The 21,960-nt window shown below is 43.0% G+C and overlaps 1 protein-coding gene across 1 annotated transcript; it reads right to left on the bottom strand.

The window, feature by feature from the left end:
- Positions 1–1,142: 1,142 nt before the first annotated feature.
- LOC123096671 (proline-, glutamic acid- and leucine-rich protein 1) lies at positions 1,143–18,645 on the bottom strand. Its single transcript, XM_044518427.1, has 13 exons — positions 18,210–18,645; positions 17,573–17,689; positions 16,107–16,174; positions 15,813–15,912; positions 15,654–15,725; positions 9,314–9,373; positions 9,008–9,137; positions 8,742–8,932; positions 8,434–8,618; positions 8,070–8,197; positions 7,076–7,419; positions 2,600–2,834; positions 1,143–2,114 (listed from the first exon to the last, which is right to left on the bottom strand). Exons 1-13 carry the CDS (start codon positions 18,474–18,476, stop codon positions 1,375–1,377), a joined length of 2,637 nt encoding a protein of 878 aa, XP_044374362.1. The 5' UTR covers positions 18,477–18,645; the 3' UTR covers positions 1,143–1,374.
- Between the last annotated feature and the right edge of the window lie 3,315 nt (positions 18,646–21,960).

Genomic DNA, 21,960 nt, shown 5'->3' with positions numbered 1-21,960 from the left:
GGAGTCGTCATCCAGGTTCAGAATAATGATCGAATCCATCAACTTCACATTGCAGCTATGTCTCCTATGGCTTCTCCTCTTCTAGCTGAAACTTTTAGTCTCATGCTTGCAACCAGGCTGGCCGAAATACTCAATATTCAGAATCCACATTTCTTTACGGATTGTTCAGTGCTAGTTTCGGCAGCAAAAGCGACGGACATTCTCTCTGCTCCAGGTCCATGGGACAACAGGCCACTGTTTGCACAGATACAAAACAGTTCTTCTTTTCAGCATGGCAAAGTTGCTCACATTAGCAGGGGAAACAATGTCAAGGTGCATCATCTTGCACGTCGAGCTTTGAAAGTTCAAAACAGCCATTTGTTGCTTATGTCTTGATGGAGGACTTTGTTCAACGAGGGATTCCCTCTCTGTATCGAGCGTGCTTTCTTTCACGCTTGTCTTTGTAAAATGCTCCTAAGTTATAAAATCTTTATATTAAAAAAAACGGTGGAGTAGCAGTCGGAGCCGGGAAACGAAGCAGGCTGCGCACGTGCGTACAGACGAGCTGTGGAGATCTTGGTCGAGGCAGTGACGTCTCTCCTATCTGCAATTGTTGTAGTCAACTAAAGAGAGCGGGTTATTTTTAACATGGGGCATCTTACAAGCGACATATCAAAGATGGGTATACAATCAATTGCAATATAAGATGGGTCATTTTGACCGAGGCAGAGCAAAGGCGGCAAATGACCAATTGGCCCAACAAATTTGCCCTCGTCTATGGCGATATAAACTGGATGGCGTTTCTTTCATGCTGCCGTCTAAGGATACAGAACTTGGCAGCACAGAATACCTTTTGATACCATGTTTCTTTTCGTTGCTTCTACGATGATCTGAAGTTAATTAACAATGGTTACCTTATAGCAAGATCTGATGTCAAAAACAAGTGCTTGTACTGAGGCTTTAGTGAACGGAGTCTAGCTTAATTAGTTCTACCCAACTCAGCAAGTATTATACAGTTAACCATTGGCGTTTTATATTATTGTTCTGCTTGAACAGCTGGTTTGTATCACCACTGATTTTTGGCTTGGAATTCATGGTTAACGTTTGTCAACTTGTCCCTCTTCTTCAGGTTCTCAAAAAAAAAGAAATAACTAATCCTCGTATAATTTTTCTACAGAGCTGCCACATCTTCCTTGCACTGGGCACAAAGGCGCTGGCAAACCATGCAAGTGTCAGAGGTACGGAAAGCAACAGGATACACGAACGTTAAGCCGATGGTCATTCCTAGATAAACAGAGCCATATATATAGCAAAAATGGCTCGACCCCAGGGATATGCTGATAAAGATGGACGAAAAAAGGCAAGGGTATATGTTTATCCTTGATTGAAGGAAGCTCAATAGTCAGAATCCGGGTCGCCATCTTGTATTTCTGGCATCGAGTCTCCTGACTCTGTATCAGACAAGTCTGCCTTGATGGGCTGAATGAAGCGGGTCGAAGAGACATCTTTATAGCTGCTCAGAGCAGCAACACCTGGGTCAGATGGTTTTTCACCTGAGGTTGCCAGATTGCGGAATGGTAGGTTGACCGCAGCTGAGCTTTTATTCTGAAGAAGAGAATCAACATGATCAGCACGCTTTTCCTCTCGAAAGGGGGTAGCTGCGGCTTTCTGTGTTTCAGGTGGCCTTGAGTAGATTGGATTTGAAACAGCATTGGAGCTAGAAGGATTATCCACTGTCACTGGCTCGGAGGTTTTTTCTGTGGTCGCAACCACCATAATGGCATCACTCCTGTTGCATGCAGGAACATCTTCTACTGCCTCAGCAATTGTATGTGAACCAATTTGCGGAACTTCTTTTACAAGAGTGGACTTTTCTGTCGGTTCATTATCCTTGATGGATGGCAACCAATCATCATAAGTATCTTCATCCGCAATAACCTGGCGCTGCCCTTCGGATGGTGAAAAGTTAAATGTGCCAGTACCAAAAATTGCCTTTTCTGGTTCACTGCGGTTGAGTCCAGGAACTAAAGGACCTGCCTTTTCTAGAGAAAGGGCTCGAGGGTGTGTAAGAACATCCAAAGCCAGCAAAGCATGCGAACAAAACTCTGCAAGCGTAGTGCCTATCTCTAGCTTCCCTGTAATAAACAAGAGATGATAGTTGTTACTTTAAAGGATATCTGAACCCCCCCCTAGCCAACACTATTACTTTCATGAAAATATGGAGACACCCTAGCCAACTGCTAACTCCTTCCATATACCAAATCGACAGGCCAAAAGGCAAATCAAGCTCATGCGCTCACGTGGACAGGCATGAATCATGTGTATGAATGTACCAAGTATATTTTATCTTTTGTTCTAGCTGCAGATTGCACCATGTCATAGAGCTAGTAGTACAAGGCCTGCTTTTGTTGTATATATCCAGAGATAGTTCAAGCAAAACTCTCCCTTTTTCCTTTCAATTAACCATCTATTAATTACGAGACACAAAATTAATTATTCCATCTGCAGAAAAGTACTCCCTCTGTCCCATAATATAGGATGTTTTTGCAAGCTATATTAGCTTGCAAAAACGTCCTATATTATGGGACAGAGGGAGTAAATGATAGACATGAGATTTTACCTTTTCTGAAGAGTTCAGTTCCTTGGGCTAAATAAAGTGGCCGGGCATGAGGAGATGAAAGAAAAGATGCCAGCAATGCCTTATATGAAGCAAGTCGAAAGTGTGATATGCTTGTCTCCCCGACTTTGGTTGTTGATGGCTCATACCCTGCTCCTGAGTCGCAAGCACTTGTAGCTATGTTAATTAGGAGCAAGTCCACTTTTGCCCTCCAGTGATCTGTCCTCAATGAACCCCCCTGAGAAAGGCAATAAAATGTACATTACATCTGATTGTTGCAATTATACATCAGACAATGTAACCACAGACAATTGAGACCCAAGCACCATTGTGACAATTAGATAACATTGCAAATGACTAAATGATATTGTAGTGCATAGTGTCATTATTTCATGATAAAAGCTATCCCCATTCCAAAGGGACTCTACATCTTCAGCATGGCAATCAAGAAAATTACCTCTAAACCCTCTATTTTATTGTCATATGAATCAAATTATATAAATTTCAAGTTATTACCCAACTCTATATATATGATTAAAAAAAAGGAATTGCTTCAGCAACCACTCTGCGTGACAACGATGAGCGGGTGGGAGCAATCAAGAAAATTACTTCTAAACCCTATATTTTATTGATATATGAATAAAACTATATAAATTTCAATTTATTCCCCAACTCTATATATATGATGAAAAAAAGGAATTGCTTTAGCAACCACACTCTGCGTGACAATGATAAGTGGGTCAAAGGATGGTATCTCGATACCGGTGCCACCAATCATATGACAGGCCACGGCAATGCCTTCGCCGAGCTCGACCACACGATCATCGGTACCGTCCTTTAGTGATGGCTCCATCGTCAAAATCTGCGGCATGGGCACAATCATATTCATTGGCAAGAACAGCGAACACAAGGCCCTCAGCGGTGTCCACTACATCCCACGGCTTAAGAACTCGATCATCAGCATTTGTCAGCTAGATGAGAGTGCATGTGGGCTGATCACAAGACGTGTGCTTCGAATCTGGGATCAGCAAGGTTGACTCCTTATTCGGGTTAGACGTGGCCGGAATCGCCTTTACCTCCTACATCTTCAGGTGATCCGGCCAATATGTCTCTCTGCCCGCCACGACGACATGGCTTGCGGTGGCATGAGGTATGGGCATCTCAATTTCGACGCATTGGAGGGCTGCCATGGCCGGGTCACATGGAGCAGCTCTGCGACACGTATCATCACCAAGCATCGTCACGTGGCACAATTCATCGGCAAGCAAGGTACCGCGCGCAGCAGCTACTTGAGCTCGTTCAGGGCAACCTCTGTGGTCCTGTTTCACCGGCGACACCTGGAGGACAGCGCTACTTCTTGCTGCTTGTGGTCGACGCCACTCGCTACATGTGGGTGATGCTCCTGGCTGGCAAGAGCAGCACACCTGATGTCATCAAAAGAATTCAGGCAGCAGCAGAAGTTCAATGCGGACGCAAACTGGGCGTGTTCCACACGGACAACGGCGGCGAGTTTATCTCGACCAGGTTCGCCGCTTAATGCTGATGAAGGCATCGAGCACCACTTCTCTGCAGCTTACGCCCCGCAGCAAAATGGCATCGTCAAGCGGCGAAACTAAACGGTGGTGGCAATGGTGCATGCTCTGCTGAAACAGAGGAGCACGCCAACTGAATTTTCGGGGGAGGCTGTGAGCACTGCTGTCTTCCTGCTCAACCGTGCTCCCACTAAATCCCTTGCTGGAAAGACACCTTGCGAGGCGTGGCAAGACCAAAAGCCGGCTGTCTACAACCTTCGCACCTTTGGGTGCTTGGCGTATGTTAACAAGGTAACCTGAGTAAGCTCAACGACCGCAGCTCTCCTGCTGTGTTCATCGGCTATGAGGAAAGTGTGAGGCGTACTGGCTGCTGGACCCTGTGACAAGACGCATCCGCATTGCCCACTATGTCATCTTCGATGAAGAACGTGGCTGGTATTGGGGAGCGGACGACAGCGCACGCTCAGGCAGCAACTTCGATATCCAGTACATCTACCTTCACGCAGCGAAGGCGCCCAGCTATGCGTCCAGCTCAGGGCGAGCTGAGCCTGTGTCAACAGGACATGTGACTCGGGGTACTTCACCTGCCACACCACCATCACCTGTATCAGCTCCAGCAACTCCAGAATTTGTCACAACAACAGCACATGATGATGATCGACTCGATGCTGCTCACCGCGACACACCAGTTCGCTATCGCATGGTCTAGAATCTGATTAGAGAACCACTGCCTGGACTTGCGCCACGCAACCTCGATGCCAAGCTGCACTCATCGAGCACGGGGGAGCCGTGCTAATTTGCAGAAGTTGAGAGAGACAAGGCATGACAAGCAGCCATGCGCAAGGAAATGGATGCAGTGGAGCAGAACAGGACACGGGAGCTCGTCAATCTACCACATGGGCATCAACCAGTAGGCCTCAAATGGGTCTACAAATTGAAGAAAAATGTAACTGGTAAGGTGATCAAGCACAAAGCACAGCTGGTCGCACGCGGCTTCGTGCAGCAAGCCGGCATTGACTTTGATGAAGTCTTTGAGCCTGTGGCTCACATGGAATCCATCCGTCTGCTGCTTGCTTTGGCTGCCCAGGAGGGGTGACCCATCCACCACATGGACGTAAAATCAGCCTTCCATAATGGAGAACTGAAGGTCTATGTGAAGCAGCCGCTCAGTTCATCATCACCGGAGAAGAAGGAAAAGTCATGCTGCTGCGCAAGGCCCTCTATGGCCTTAGGCAGGCGCCACGAGCATGGAACGCGAAGCTTTACTGCACGCTCAAGGAAATTGGCTTCAAAAATAGTGGGCGCAAGCACGCGATCCACCGGAGCGTCACCGGTGATGAAATCGTGCTCATTGGAGTCTATGTGGATGATTTGATCATTGTTGAAGTGTATATGTGGATTGCCTAGCCCTTTCCATCAGTTCGAACTTTTGGTTGCGTTGGCTAGTGCATGAAGCTTAACATGGTATCAGAGTCTAAGGTCTTGAGTTCAAGTCCTAGCTTTGACAATTTATTCAAAAATTACTGCTGCCCCCTTTTGTCCACGTATAGGCCTCTTGAGCCATACCTCTGAGTTTGTTCACGTGTTGACTTTCCGCGTCACACGTGAGAGGGGGTGTTGAAGTGTATATGTGGATTGCCTAGCCCTTTCCATCAGTTCAAACTTTTGGTTGCGTTGGCTAGTGCATGAAGCTTAACAATCATCACTGGTTCATCTAAGGGAGCAGTGGAGAGCTTCAAGGACGAGCTGGAAGCAAAATTCCAGATGAGTGACCTTGGACTGCTGTCATTCTATCTCAGAATCAAAGTCCAGCAAGATGGCTATGGCATCAGACTATGTTAGGCACACTATGCCTCGCGCATTCAGCTTGGAGGAATGGAAGGCTGCAACCCACCTCATACTCCGATGGAGGGGCAACTCAAACTGAGCCGTGAGAGCACAGCGAAAAAGGTGGATGCCACAGAGTATCAAAGGTGGATGCCACAGAGTATCAAAGGATCGTTGGCAGCCCACAAGAGCACAAGGCCGATCTGCCATTCGCCATCGACTTTGTGAGTCGCTTCATGGAGCAACCTACAAGAGCACATGATGGCAGTGAAGCGCATCCTTCACTATATCGCTGGCACCAGCTACTACGGCCTACGCTACAGGTGGAAGACTGGAAAGACACGGCTGATTGGCTATATTGACAGTGACCTTGCCGGCGACATCGACACCAGGAAGAGCACGAGTGGCATGATGTTCTTCCTCAGTAACAGCTTGGTGAGCTGGCAGTCTCTCAAGCAGCGAGTGGTGGCTCTGTCCTGCCTGAGGCAGAGTATGTGGCTGCCACATCTGCTGCAACACAAGGACTTTGGCTGGCTCGGCTGCTTGATGAACTCCATGGGAGAGAAGCTGAGGCAGTCGAGCTAATGGTGGACAGCAAGTCTGCCTTAGCGCTGGCCAAACCCGGACCTCCACAAACGCCGCAAACATATCGATCTACAGTACCATTTCATCAGGGACTGCTTGGAGGATGGGAGTGTCAGAGCCAACTACATCAACACCACAGACCAACTCACTGACATTCTAACGTAAGGACTAGGGTGGGTGAAATTCCATGAACTGCGTGCTACGCGTTTGGGATGGTGCTGCAGTCAGTCCATGAGTCAAGTATTTTCCTTAGGTAGTAAGCTAGTGAGTCAAGTCTGTGTCTTAGGCTAAAAGTCAGTGTGTCAAGTCAAGAAGTCTTAGGCTGTAAGAAAGCCAATGAGGTGGTTCTGTAGTAGTTCCTTTCAGCTATAAACAAGGGGTAAAGCCTAGCCAGCTACATTCATAACAGACCAGAAATTGAGTCCCAAATCAGAGTTACCTATGCTCTTTCTACTAACAAGTATAACAAGGGAAGTAATAAGAAAAAATCCAAATAATAGGCATGTGAGAAAAGGAAGATAAATTTTAGGCATACCACATTCAGAAGAATTTCCAAGGTTTCTAGTGCAGCTATTTTAACACAGAGTGGTGTGAACATTCTAACATCTCCTGGAGTTTCTGGGGTCATTCCCTTCGATGAAGTTGGCATGGAAGAGGTTTTCATTTTCTTTGGGCTGATTGCTGCTTTCTCCAAACCCGAGGCATGTGAATTTTGTATTTGTGGTTCTTGCTTCCTCTTCTTGGAGTAACTTTTTGACAAAGATTCACTAGTCCCTTTTGATGGATTTGTGCTGAATAGAGTCATTTCTTTTACACAATTATCATCCAGATCACCAACTGCATTGCTGACTATTACCTCTAACAAATGGAGAGACATTCCTGGTAACAAAAGACATCATTTATTCAGCCATGGGTGTGACTCGCAATCGACTAAAAGACGAACAAGGCTATGTACCAAACATTTGTATGGACGCAACTCAAAGTATGACAGTCAATCAACAGAGAAAAACACCAGACAGACCAGTGCAGGGAATGTGAATGTTAAGTTAAGGATTCCATGTTTGAAGACATGGAGGAATATGTTTAGACCATACGCCCCTGGATGCAGCATGGTCATACCTCAAAGATCTAGCCTGTTGTTAAATTTGAGTTCTGAGAGAGCATCATTGACAAAAGTTTGTCTGAACAGAAAAACTATATCCCCCAAACCAATGATAGTTTTCCCGCATGTGCAAACAGAACATGCCACAGATAAAGTATTTGAAGGATGATGCATTTCAAACTTAATACTCCGCAGTGGCAACAGGAAAAAAAAGGCAAAAATTAGTGTTCTATCTCCACTCTAAAATAAGCGGAATCATTGTTAAATTGTTACCGACTCTGTAAACAGGCAGTCCCCATATTCATTTCAAGCCTGAGGTATGATTGAACATAATTATGACAAAACAACTCGCTGTAAAAACTTATCTTAAAATATAAAATCATGCAACTGTGAGCATACAAACAAACAAACAAAAGGAATCACCTACCAACACCCATGGAGGTCAGCAACAGCTGAACAATGCTGTAAACTTTTGTCCTCGTAGTAGGTAACTTCGCGATTTTGAAGTAATCAGTTACCAGCCGTACAATATTAGCAGCATGCGGTAAAAGTTGGCTGCAATATGACAAGTAGATAATTTAGATATTTCTTTTCCAGTACAGATTCAGATCCAGAATAATATTAGAAAAACTTCTATAATAAATCCAGTTTCCGAAGCTACTTCAAATTCAAGTATTATTATCAAACACTTGTGTCTATGTTGCTGTATTTGATGCAAGCTTAAAACTAGTGGAAAATATACATTGAGATGTGTTTTAGATAATAGTGATAAGAGGCAATACACATGGTACCTTCGCATTCCTTTAATAGTTGCATGGAGCAAATCCAAGAAAGATGAATGCAATGATGGAAGCTCAAAACAAATAAGCTCTTGGTGCAAGGAAGTAGTTGAAGGAAACAACTTGTTGCGCAATGATCCATCAACTAAGAGCACTCTCCGTGACAGAGCTATCAAAGCACGGCCAGGAACGGTGACCTTTTTTGACAATGACAGGTAAAACAATATGGTTTAGAGCAATGTAATGTTTAATGGTAGCTTATCAGCGCCATTAGGTAATAAGTAATGATAATGTACCAAGAGATGAGGCTTTGGACAAACCTGAACCGGGTAATAACTAGTCAGCATCATGCAGCAGCAATGGGCAAGGGCTGAAATGGTAGGAACAGTGAAGACACCAAATTTCTTTGTCACATGCAGATTGCCTCCCAACTTTACTTGATCTCCCAACACTGGTGGAGGATCATTACCAGGTGGAACTAGAAGCATCATAATCTCACGCCCTTTCTTTTCTGCAAAGATAAGTTGTTCAAAGCCAATCTAAAATGGTACAACCGAAAATAAAAATAGCTCATGACAAACATTACCTTCTTCCAGCCCAACAAAAGCATCGTTCAGAAGATTGTTTATACCAATCAGTACTTTCTGAATCATCAATGACCAAGTGCCCTCAGATACTCGGACAGAAGGTAGCATTGCTAAGACTCTCGCGAATTTCTGAAGGATTGGAAGATGCAAAAAAACAGAGGTTGGTCAACACAATGAGACATTTCATGGCAATGAGCGACAGAAGAAAGAACATCAAAATGGAGAATAAAACACACAAATGTTACTTTTCACAGCATCCCGAAAAGATTAATTCGAAGATAAGGCATGAAGCATACAGTGCTCACCTTTGATAATTTTACATTGACTTCTGTACTCATAATCTTTGCTGCAATGGTGGATTCAACCTGAATTGTGTAAATTAAGCACAATATGACATAATATAACAGCCAGTAAAATAGTAGGGAGTTGTACATTTGCTGTAGTTTCAGAGCTATGTACTACTCCCTCCGTTCCTAAATATAAGTCTTTTTAGAGATTTCAGTATGAACTACATACGGATGTATATAGACGTATTTTAGAGTGTAGATTTACTCATTTTGCTCCGTATGTAATCCATATTGAAATCTCTAAAAAGACTTATATTTAGGAACGGAGGGAGTAGAAACTAATTTTAAAAAATGATAAATAAGTGACACATGACAAATAAATCTAAAAGGAACATGTTACATAAAGAACTCTTGAGTCCCACGCACCTACATTTAAATCACAATTAGACATATTGATAGTAGCTCATGTAGATCATCAATAAAGATGTTCCGATTCAGTAACAAAAAATAGATATTCCAAACTTTCAACTCTATGATCCTACATCACCCAGAAACCAACTTTTACAAAATTTTATTTATTAAAACACCTAACCAAACCTTTTCCTTCGAAGCTATTCTCAAGGATTAACTTATCTCCCTTTTAGACTCAGAAAACTACTCCCCCTCCAGTTCACAATAAGCTTTTCGATATGGATATGGACATGGTCTCCAAAACATAGCTTTGACCACTAATTTCTATTAAAATCTTTCCCTAATAATAAAGCGGCTATCGCTTCTGCCCGCCCGCTCACCGTCGCGGCCTTTTTGCAAAAACGTCCCTGTGGTTCTGCTTATTCAACCCACAGTCCCTTTTTAAGTGCTGAACAGAGAAAACGTTTCGTTTTTGCAGAAAACCCCATGTAGTTCTGAGTAATCAACCCGCAGTCATAAAAACGCACAAGCGAGCAGATTTGCGGAAAAAAAAACACGATCACGGGCTCTCCATGATGCGCACAGGTACGGCACCGCCGCCGCCGCCACGCGCGCCGGCCTCTCCGGCCATCCGCCACCGCCACGCTCAGCCGGCCGTCCTCTCCGTCCAATCACCGCCCTGTTCTCCATCCCTTCCCCATCCGTCCCCAATCAGCCTCCTCGATCTCCAACCTCCTGCAGTCGTCCTTCTCTGATTTGGATCAAAGTGGAGCCATCGATGGAGGCAGGGTAGCAGCAGATGTGGAGCCATCGGACGAGGAGGATCAGCTCGGGAAACATGAGGGAAGGGGTGGATCTGGCGGAAGCGCGGGAGCAGCAGATGGAGCCATCTCATCGACCCGTTTGGCGACCGGCCGGCTAGCCAATTCCCTTCGCTCCCATCACTTCCTCTAGCTCCGGCCGTCGCCCGTCAGCCCGCACGATGATGGATGTCTTCGCCGTCGCACATGAGGATGTTCTTGGACATTCTGTGTTGCTACTGTTTGTAGGTTGCGGGAGCTTTTAGGAGTCAGATTAGCTTCCACATCTGTAGTTAGGGCTGACGAGTTTCATCACTCTTTTGGTTGTTAGATGATTCATGTTCAGAGGTTTAGAAGTGACACATTTATAAAACATAGGTTTGCTTCGCTGATTGGTACCCAAGACAAGCTAGAGAAAACCAGGGGGTCTTTTTTAATTTGCTTGCGTTGCTTTTACTCTATGATATGATGATTTCGCTTTGTTCACTGGGTTTAGGAGGGTTATTTCTTTCGAAAGGAACACAAAGGTTTATTTTTTACATTTATTACTTGATGCTTATTGATGCTGAAACTGCAACTGCAAGGCACTGTCTGCTGCCTGCGTTTTAGATCGATGCCCCTTTAATTTTTGGCTTGTGCTACTGATTAAATTCTGAGCCACTTAAATTAGGGGCTGCGATTGCCGTTGCTGTTGCCGTTGTTGAATACAATTACAGTATTCGACCGGGTTAATTTTTATGTGTCACAGGCTGCAAAGAATCTTGTAGCTGCGTCGGTGGCGGCGCCTTCAGTTCCTGCTTTCAGGGCCCCTGCTGCAACTGGAGCAGGTATCTTATATGACTGCTATGATTCTCTGTCCACCACACACATGAACTGTGGCCGAGGTAGTAAGTTTCTGCTTGGTCCTTAATCAATGCAGGTGGTGTGCTTAGAAATCTACATCAGAGGTACTGGTCAGGCTTTGTTGGCGGGTGTGCACTTTGGCGCCGCTTCTTCATTCTAGGGAGATTCATAGGAGTAATCCAGAAGGAGTTATGCACAACTTCATCAAATGGCTACAGCAAGGTAGCCGCCTTTTCTTTCTGTCACGTTTACTAGCTAGGAGTAGGTTGAGGTTTTACCCACTGATGGTTTCTATTCTCTGTGCAGGAATTTCAAGTGCACCAAGGGAGGAAGGGCCTGCTCTTGGTACACAAGACAAGCTAGAGAACAAACAAAGGCTCAACTGATGCTTTCCTAAAGAGAGCTTCCGTCAACTGAACTTGATATGGTAGAGCTATCTTGCAGTTAGTTTTTAATTTGGGCTGATATAGAAGAGATAACGTTTCTAATTTGCCCCTGTGCTCTATAGATGTTAATGCTGGAAGCTATTGCTTGATGTTTCCTTTGGCCTATCACGTAGTACCTGCTGCAAATATCCTGCTACTATTGTTGAAGTTCATGTTATCCAGTAAACTGGTTGTATGTATTATCAGTTTCTCGCTATTGCTCGATACCTTTGGCCTATCACATGAGTACCTGCTGCAAATATCCTGCTACTATTGTTGAAGTTCATGTTACCCAGTAAACTGGTTGTATGTATTATCAGTTTCTCATTGCCTGACTGATGACCTAAGGGTTTAAAGTTTAGCAGAAATATTCCCAGTTGACCAGATTCGGAATGGCGTGGCGCCGGTGCAGTGGTGCCGGGATGAAGGTGCAGTCGTTGCAGTCCCGTGCAGCGCTGGCTCATGCAAATGCCCTATCCGCGGCATAGGTAATGTTCTTTGTGATTTGGGGTATCTATTTTCCTTTAAAAAAAATGTCTGATGTATGTCATTGACTGGGCTAGATGTAGTTAGAATCTCTCAGCTGCTATAGAGAAGAGAAGGCCGAGATTTGGGAAAGCAGCATGAACTGACTGGAGAAGCCGAGTTGGATGAGCAAGGTGTGCTCCACTGGTCAATCCTTCGTCTCTACCCAGAGGTCATGTGTGTGACCCTATGGAGGATTTTCCAGAGACCAATAAGCATCTTAATGTCATATCCTTGAAAATTTAAACGATGCCTTTTCTGATAGTATGTAAAGGAATGCATAGATACTTGTCATCACAAGAAAAAGGAACTCATAGATATTTTACTTGATTTTCTAAATTCATGTTGGCCTTAACTATCAAACATGTTCTCCACCATTGCCATGGGATGAGAACCACGCTTACACAAGGAAGGCTATTGTGTTGTATTGTCAAGCCTGTTTACACACTTATAATTTTGCTTGAGTGAACCTGTAAGGTTGTACCTTCTGCAAAGTGCTAGGCTGCTAGCACCTACATGTTATCCAAAATTTTCTTCTAAATGTCATGAGGCATGAGCCATGATTTTTCTCAAGAATAACCCACGGTATATATAAGGCATGCATGCAATTTTAATAATACTCTCTTTTTGGCTCTTATTTATCTGTTGGCCCAGAGCATCGTATAATATAGAAGAGTCATTCAAACTTAGCTCTTTGAATATCGGACAAAAGATCGGTTGCCTGATTTATTTATAAGAAGATTCTTCTATGTCTTTAGTTACATGATTTTAATTTGTTCGTCTTCTTTGAACATCTGACTATGATATTTCCTTACGTTCATCTGTGACATCATTTACTCCTCACACAAACATTTGAAGCCTAATGAGTTACTTTTGAAAAATGCTCCATCTCTGGTGTCTATGCTTACACAGTTATATGCTTCTGTGGTCTGGTTGTTCCTAATTGCTCTTGGACATTAGTTGTGTGATCAGGATTTAGTAGAATGCCCTACTGGCTACCAGAGTCTTGGTTGAGAACAGAACTAGATATTCATGAACTGATGAACATAATGCTTATGTCGAAATTAATCACTTCCATGAAATAGCTAAGAACATAGTTGTATATCATGCGGCTCGACGGAACAGTCATATATTATCATAAGAGAATGGAGTTTATGTCTAGCCTACGACTGCTGCTGCTGTGTGGGCACGTTTGAGCAGCTCTGTTTATGTAAGTAAATATGCAGCACATGCTGGATGACAAACGGGATGGTGAGTACTCAACTGTGTATTGTTTTAAATTTTAAATTTTGCCCTTTCTGAATGTGCACCACGATATTAATATCCACTTTTATAGAAGATGTAATTTTTTGGGGGATTTTATTTTTAACTATGCTATCTATTATTCTGGTCACATCATTTAAGTACCAGAAATTTGCTGCAGTTGGAGGGTTGTTTGCCGCACCTACAGATTTGACGAGCTGTCTCCATTCGAGATGCTTTTGGATATCGAAAACTTCACCATTTTCCTCGAATACATGTATAGAATATCAAGTATATCCCTACTTCCAGTATGCAAAAACGTCTGGCCTGGAGGCAATTGAATACATGTATAGAGTCTTGCATATATGCGGATGATGGAAATTTAAGCCCTTATTTGATTCGGATGGTGTCACATTTGTTGCCTAACCAGCATCTCTTCATCAATGATTTTACTCAATGTTGGCTATGGGAAGACGATATCTAGCCAGCTTTTCCTGGAATTTGGTGACGGCAACCATGACCGTGACGAGGCCAGTAATTTTCACCTAGATCCGTTTTAGTCTCTGAAACAGATGTTTTGGGAACGATGTCATATTGCTTTGCAGATTTGATGATCGATTGCATACACCTGGACAATTTGTAGTTATTTACTATTCCGATTTGAAGCTATTGTGGTATTATTTGGTTCATGCACAGGTCTTAAGGTTTAACTCAAACTCGTATTATATATACTGGAGTTAGCGCCTAAAAAATTCCATGTATCTCCATTTGTTTTTGAAAGCCTGGGAATTTAGTGTTCAAGGTAAATGGAAGCAAACAATTTTACATGTGCATGCCACTTTTTTCAAATATAACTATTGCTGAACGGCTGAACCGTCGAAACTTTTCACTTATATTCAGAAGTTAATGCAAACACACTTCAGGTGCCAAGTAAACTGACTTGGTTTCAGTCGTGTAACTCGGGCGAGGAGGTAGGATAGAGATGGATCAGCGAGAAGATGGACTGTGGACAAGAAAAAGAAAGGGGTGAAGTGTGTTATTTTTCCAAGACATGGTAAGTGAGTGTTTTGTGCTTTTTCAATCAGCACTAAAAATTTTAATCATTCTCATGTAAATTCGAATGACAAAGTCTGATTTTTTTCTTAGGTCTTAATTTCTTCTTTCTAATGCATGCGGATTAATGTACATAAAAGTGAATACTATGTCTTATTCTTTTATTTAGATTAATTGTAATGTGCCTTCCACTTACACAACTACTACTGACACCTGGAGTCCATGAGCCCATATTGCGTTGTGCATGGCTAAAACTTTGCAATATATCCTTGTGGTTTCAGTATTGAGTTCAGATGTTGTTCAATAATGCTAACCTAATATCGAGAGGCGAAAAGTTGAAGTGATTTCTTTTTATTATTTTATGTGAAAGAAAAATGAATTGATTCTTGGGGAGCATAATATGCTGCCTATCCGTTTCGAGCAGAATCAGGTACACTAAATTTGGTCACAGTGCTAAATAAACTCCAAAAATCCATCACCTTATTTATTTGAGAAGTAATAATTAATATGCCCTCACCAGGATTATGGAATAGATTAGTGATATTTTTACATGAAAAGTCAGGAAGGCACATTGTTTCCCTCAACAGATGCATATGCTCGTAAAATGACTTTGTTAAATTTTTAGGGAAAAACTTCCGATTTAATCATTTTCAATCATGGCAGTATAACGAACACTAGAAATAATAAAACTGAGCCGACCAACCCTCGGCCACACCCGCATGTGGTTGGCCGCAGAATTTGATTCCACAATCGAGCAGACTAGGGACGGAGTAGGGGCGTGTGATTTAACTTTTTCCTCCCGTTGCAACGCACGGGCATGTTTGCTAGTATATTTCTAAATCCCAGTAAAATTTAGATGTTATAGAAGTACTTCTCGAGACAAAGGTACACGTAGAAATATTTCAGGTAGCTAACATAAATATTTTAAAGAGATATAAGAGTCAAAGTTTTATAAGTTTTGGCTAGACGCGTAACCAAAACGTCAAGTTTTCTGTAAACTGGAGGAAGAATATATGTATTCACGATAAGAAATGAATTACAACATAAATGTAAACATACTTTATTGTAGTGTCGATTTACAGATGAGGGATACAATTTAATAACTGTCCTTAGCAAATCAATCGCTTCATCCTGCAAATATAGACAGAAGTAGATTAAATATTTACTCTTGCATGCTTGGAATAAAACAGAGTAAGCCTGTGGATGAAAACAACATACTGCCACTGGACCATTTTCATTTAAAAGCAGCAGCAATGGTTCAACAACTCTTCCAGCAAAGGATGATGCCTCTTTCTTTAAGTTCAAAAATTTCGCCAATCTAATCAGAGAACAAATTATGTTGCTTTCAACTGAACAAAACAGAGTAGCACACAAAAGAAAGGGCAATGGATATGGACATATTGTCGAGCTTTAGTTTCAAATAATCACATTCACAATACTACAAAGTACCTACAATCCAACTATGTGCTTGACAGCTTGAGCAAGTAAAAGGACATAGCTTTCATGACATACCTCGCAAATAGATCAGACATGGAAGTACAAGAGACCACAGTAACAAGTTGCAAGCTAGACGGTCCTTGCTAGGAGGAAAAAAAAGATATATCAGATAAATAATAATGTATGAGAATGTTTCATTAAGAGAGAACTTGAAAGATAATTTTCTCTGGGGATGTGAAGACTATGGATTATATGAACTCCTGGGGAGCATTATTTAAGATCTTCGATAAAAACTTCCACTAGGGTGGTTTTTTTTTAGATGTGGTTTGTTGAAATAGGCCATGCTCAATCTCAATCACTCAAACTTGCTAGTGTATAAAACCACGCCAATGAGCTCAGTGAAGCCATAAAGATAACTAGTACTACTACACACCTATCAAAAGTACTACACTGGTGTCAAAAACGCTCTTATATTATGGGACGGAGGGGGTGAAATATACAGAATAGGTCAAATAATGAGAACAAATGCAATCTGCAAGTTCAATTTGTGATATAATTTTCCAATAAAGGTTCATATTTACATCAAATGGATGGCGTTACATAATATAATTTCCGGTTGATTGGTTGCGGTGGTAGCTTAGCATGCATCAGATATATAATAAATTTAGAGAAAAGTGATATAGTGAACAAATGCAGTTTTATAATAGACTGGACACCTACAATTTAAATATAAAGAAAATGGTGACTGGCATTTCATTCTTCGGTTTAGATGTGACCTCAAAACAATCACAATATAACCAGAAATAAAGAAAAATAGCAATATCCACAAAGAAAGTTATGAACAACCACAAACACAGGCAGCCAGAAGGTGTCAAGCCAAACAGACTTAAGTTAACCCAAGGGACACTAAATTTACACGGATATCGCTCCCACAGAGATCAGTGCCAAGGACAGACTTCTTCATCTGCTTTCTCCTAGGTGTAGAAAATCTCAACATCACATTTAATTTCATAGAAGTTGTCTTATCAATGAAGCAGGTCAATCAACTAGTATGACGTCAAATGTAATTCCAGCAAAGGTTGATCACATCTGGAATATCTAAATATTTCATTTCATGGAAGTTGTCTTATCCATGAAGGAGGTCAATCAAATAGTATGACGTCAAGTGTAATTCCAGCAAAGGTTGATCACATCTGAAATATCTACATTTCATGGAAGTTGTCTTATCCATGAAGGAGGTCAATCAAATAGTATGACATCAAGTGTAATTCCAGCAAAGGTTGATCACATCTGGAATATCTCTATACGTCCAGATATCACTACCTTCCTGTCTATAATCTGCTTGGAATTTAATTAGCTCAACAAATTCAAACAAACTTAAACACATTTTTTATGAAGTTAATAATGGGATTCTCAAGACATTAGAACAGTGATGAAACATGGGGTCGGGGCCAGGGGGTGGGGGCACACAATTGCTCGGAACAAAAACAAAACGAGAACATAAAATTCCACGTAAAACTGAGGCAAACAATGTGCAATACCTGCAAGTTCCTCAGAATCTTCTCAAACCAATCAGAGTATGATTCAGCAAAGCGCTCACTGCTGCACTCTTGGAAAGTCACGCCAAGAAAACAAGTTCCCAACCAACAACTATATGGCTAAAGATTTATAAACAGAGGACGCCAATATTAGTAAAGCATGTCTGATACATTTTCTTTTACATCAAAGATTTAACAACTGTTAAAGCTATCAGAAAAACAGTTGCAGATGTTTAGATTTTATTGTTAGAATATGTTGTATATTGTTCGAGCATGAAAGTTTCTGCAGAACAGAACAACAAAAATATAACACTTATACCAGAATAAAATTATCTCACCAGATGGCATAATTCATACTAGATAAATAACTTTAAAAGAGAGTAATGACAAGTAGCACTGAGGAAACATAACAGAACTAAGTTTCAGTGATGTATAGCAACAACTAGCTCAAATCCGCACACCTTGTCACATTGGGTTAGTAGGAGTATATACAAGTGCAACACAAGTCCAGCATTATGATAGAGAGATTTTTTTACAGTAGCAAATTAGCCTAAATCAGCAAAGTACGGTGCCGGCGGGGGGGGGGGGGGGGGGGGGGGGGGGGGGGGGGGGGGGGGGGGGGGGGCATAAGGCAACATACTGAGTCGCTCTCCACGAGCTCGCCGACGCGCTCGAGCCAGGCGTCGACCGTGGCGCGCCACGCCTCGGCGAGCTTTTGGTCCGACGGGTCCTGGAGGACCTCGTTGAGGAGGCCGTGCGTGCGCACCGCCTCGAGGATGGAGGCAAGCTCCTCCGGAGGGACGGTGCTCCCCGGCTGCGGCATCCGCTCGCCAACCACCACTCGGAGCAGACGTGGCTTAAGCCAGTGGTCGTTCACGTCCGCGAGGAAGCCGACGGCGCCGGCCATCGCTGATTAGTGAGGGGTCTGTGACTGGAGGCGGGCTGAAAGACGGCTCGACCGGACTTGGGGTGGACGATAATAGGGACGGAGTGCAGGCGGAGCGCGCGGTTGGAAGGAGAGACCGAAGAAGGCGGCGGCTCCGGGACGGAGGGATGGGACGCCGTAAAACCCTAGCGGCCCCGAGCAGCAGAGTTTGGGTAGTTCAAAAAGAAAACTAATTTTGGTCTAAAAATAAAAAGAAAACTAACTAACTTTCTCAGAATTCATTTAAAAAATCAAAATGTGACGCATACAAGTTTTGTAGATATTGTTATTTTTTCTTTTTTTTGGAACACAATATTGTTATTTTTTCTGAAAAATATATTCTTAGGCTTGATCAAGTTTTCATAAAAAAATCAATGTCTATAATATTGTACGCGATAAACAAACTAGAAAAGGTATTGGGTTGGCTTCCGAATCGCTTTCCTCCTACGCGAGCAGCCAGAAACCCTAGCCGCCGCCAAGGAGCCGATCCTTCCGGCGGCTTCCCTTCGTTGGCGACCTCTTGGTCGTCAGTGGTGAGGGGGATCGCCGAATCCCGCGCGTGCGGTCGTTTTAACTTTAGGTTAGGGCCCTAGTAGCTTAGGATTGTGGGTCATTCGACGTCTTGCCTTTGGCGGCGGTGACGGTGATGCTGAATAAAGGAAGTTTTAAATTCTTCCGCGACGGGGCAATCGTCTTTATGGTCCGTGATGGATTTGGGAATTAGTCTGTTCAAGTGGGTATGTTTTTTTTTGACTGGGAACTGTAGGGGAAACCCCCACGGCATATCAAAACTTTATTGAAAAAAAAGAGCAAGTACAAGTACTATGGGGGATTACAAGAGGTAATCAAACTAAACTAAGGGAAGAAGGAGAAGAAACAAGTTAAAATTACAAAATATTGGCCTCAAGGTGGCAGAAATGAGATCCATCTAAGGTGATCATCCTTGTAGGCAGCTTTCACTCTATATTGCATTAAGCTAATAGCATGGATGAATGCACTTCTCCATTTATTAAAACCAGCTCTCTCATGCCTGAAGACCTCAGCATTCCTGATAATCCAGATATTCCAGCAAGCAATAAACACCACTTCAGTGAAGAAGGGCTTCCCAAAGCTCCTGCTAGCATTAATAACCAAATCAGCCATGGAGTCACCAGATGACCAATCAATTTGCAGGTAGTTCCAAACTCTGACACTAAAATTGCAATTAAAGAACAGATGATCTTTTGTTTCCCTAGTCTGCAAAGGACAAAGAAGACAATTTACTCCATCCTCCAAATGCCAATGCCTCCTTTCCACCATGTCCTTAGTGTTCAACCTGTCCATAATAAGCATCCAAGCGAATACTTTGATTTTCATTGTACAGGAGGACTTCCAGATCCAAGTTGTCAAAGGGGTTGAAGGACTCTGATGCAAAAGTATGTGAGTAAAACAACTTTGGTGTGTATCCCTTGGCAGTGCCATTCCAAAACCAGATATCCTTGGACCCAGGTGCTCTATTGTGGCCGTCCAACAAAGACTGGAGAGTGGTCAGGTCATCAAAAGCCTGGCTGGACAAAGGGAGGTGGAAGTGCTGGAACATGTCCTGAGAGTCCAAGAACTCTTTAACAGTGATCCAGGGGTCCTTGACATAGGAAAAGAGCCTAGGAAATCTGAATTGAAGGCTAGACATCTGATCATCAAGCTGCCAGTTGTCTGACCACATGAGGGCAGTGTCCCCTTCATTAATCTGAACCCAAGCACACTTCCGAAAGTTTTGCATGACCTTGCATATATCCTTCCACCAGAAAGAGCCATAATCAGAAGTTCCTTGTGGTACTCTGCCATGATAGTAGGAATCCCAAATTAAGGACACCCATGGGAGATCCTTTTTATTAAGAAAGCTATTTGCATGTTTGAGCAGAAGTGCAACATTCTGAACACCAAGGTTAAGAATACCAAGGCCTCCCTTGTTTTTTGGCCTGCTAATAAGGTCCCAAACAGCAAGTGAAGGGGCTGGCTCCCCCCTATTCTTCCTCCAGAGGCATTGCCTCTGAATTCTCTCCAATTGCTTCAGAATTCCAGCAGGAACAGCCAAACTGCAAAGGAAAAAATGGGCATAGAAGACAAGGCAGAGTTCAGAAATTGCAGTCTTTCCCCCTGATTTAAAAAAGATGAGCTAGTTGTCATTCTCCTCTCCATGCAGTCCACCAATGGCATAAAATCCACCATTTTAGGCCTAGTAGTTCCCACTGGTAACCCAATGTAGTAAGATCTGCCTTTGATGGGCAACTCCAAAAGACCTAAGTGCCCAATAATCTCATTAAAGATGAACATGTCATTCAAATCACCACCAGGTAGGTTTCTGTTATCCAAAGATCGCAAGAAATTAAAATCCCCCAGCAGCAGCCAATTTTCATCCACAAGAATATTCAGGTGATACAGCCAGGTTACAAAATTATCCCTAGCTCCCCCCTGACAAGGACCATAAACAACCACAAGTGTCCACCTCTCATTGTTTTGCCTGGAAACAAACTCAATCACCACTGCAAATTGTTGGACTTCCAATAAAGTCCCATCAAAAATAGATGAGTTCCAAACAACCAGAATTCCACCAGAGGCCCCCAAAGAAGGAGAGAAAGCAAAGCTGTCAAATCTCTTAGGGCAAAAGCTTTTAATTGTTCTGGAATCGAATGAAGCACATTTAGTTTCTTGTAGACAACCAATAACACAGTGACTTTCATCAATCTTTTGTCTAACAGCTCTTTGCCTAGTCTCGGAATTTAAACCCCTGACATTCCAGCACAGGACATTCCAGCTTCTACATTGAGTATTCATAAATAAAGAGCATAAACAAGTCCCCAAACCACATGACACACAATGTCATATGCCCAAAAAGCACATAAAGGTCTGAACCAACATTATTACATTGCCAAGGATCAGAAAAAGAAAACCATACGCAGAAAGCAAATTTATGGGCTTGCAAAACCCAACATATGAAAAGCACACTATTCATTGGTGGCATGATTTGTGGCAGCAGCAGGGTCCACCATAAGTGCATCCTCAGTGAGCAGTGTTGCATCAATCTCCAGCTCCTTGCCAATAACTTGCAGATTACTTACGGGAGTAGGTGGAGGAACTTCTTCATGTGCAGGGTCATTAGGCATCTCTGGAGAAAGGGGCTTGGCCTTGGGCTTCTTCTTCTTGGGCTGCGAAACCAGCTCATGGAAAGTGGGCTTAAACCCATCACGCTGGGCCGAACTTCTGGTACATCTTCGAACAGAGGTTTCAACGAGAGGCGTTGGCGCCAGAGTTTTGCGAGGCCTCCTCGTTTTTACTCGCACAGAGGGAGAAGGGACAACATCAGGCGTAGCCCTCTCAGCATCATCCACAAATAAAGCCCTAGCCATAGGTCGAGCTGGTTCTGGCTCCTTCCACGCCAACAGAGGAAGATCAGCTTGCTGGAAAGCAAAATCCCAGTTTCTCTTTG

Source organism: Triticum aestivum, chromosome 4D (assembly GCF_018294505.1).
Source record: "Triticum aestivum cultivar Chinese Spring chromosome 4D, IWGSC CS RefSeq v2.1, whole genome shotgun sequence".
NCBI lineage: Eukaryota > Viridiplantae > Streptophyta > Magnoliopsida > Poales > Poaceae > Triticum > Triticum aestivum.
The sequence above is the reverse complement of the archived record's forward strand: the minus strand, read 5'-3'. Positions and strand labels throughout refer to the sequence as shown.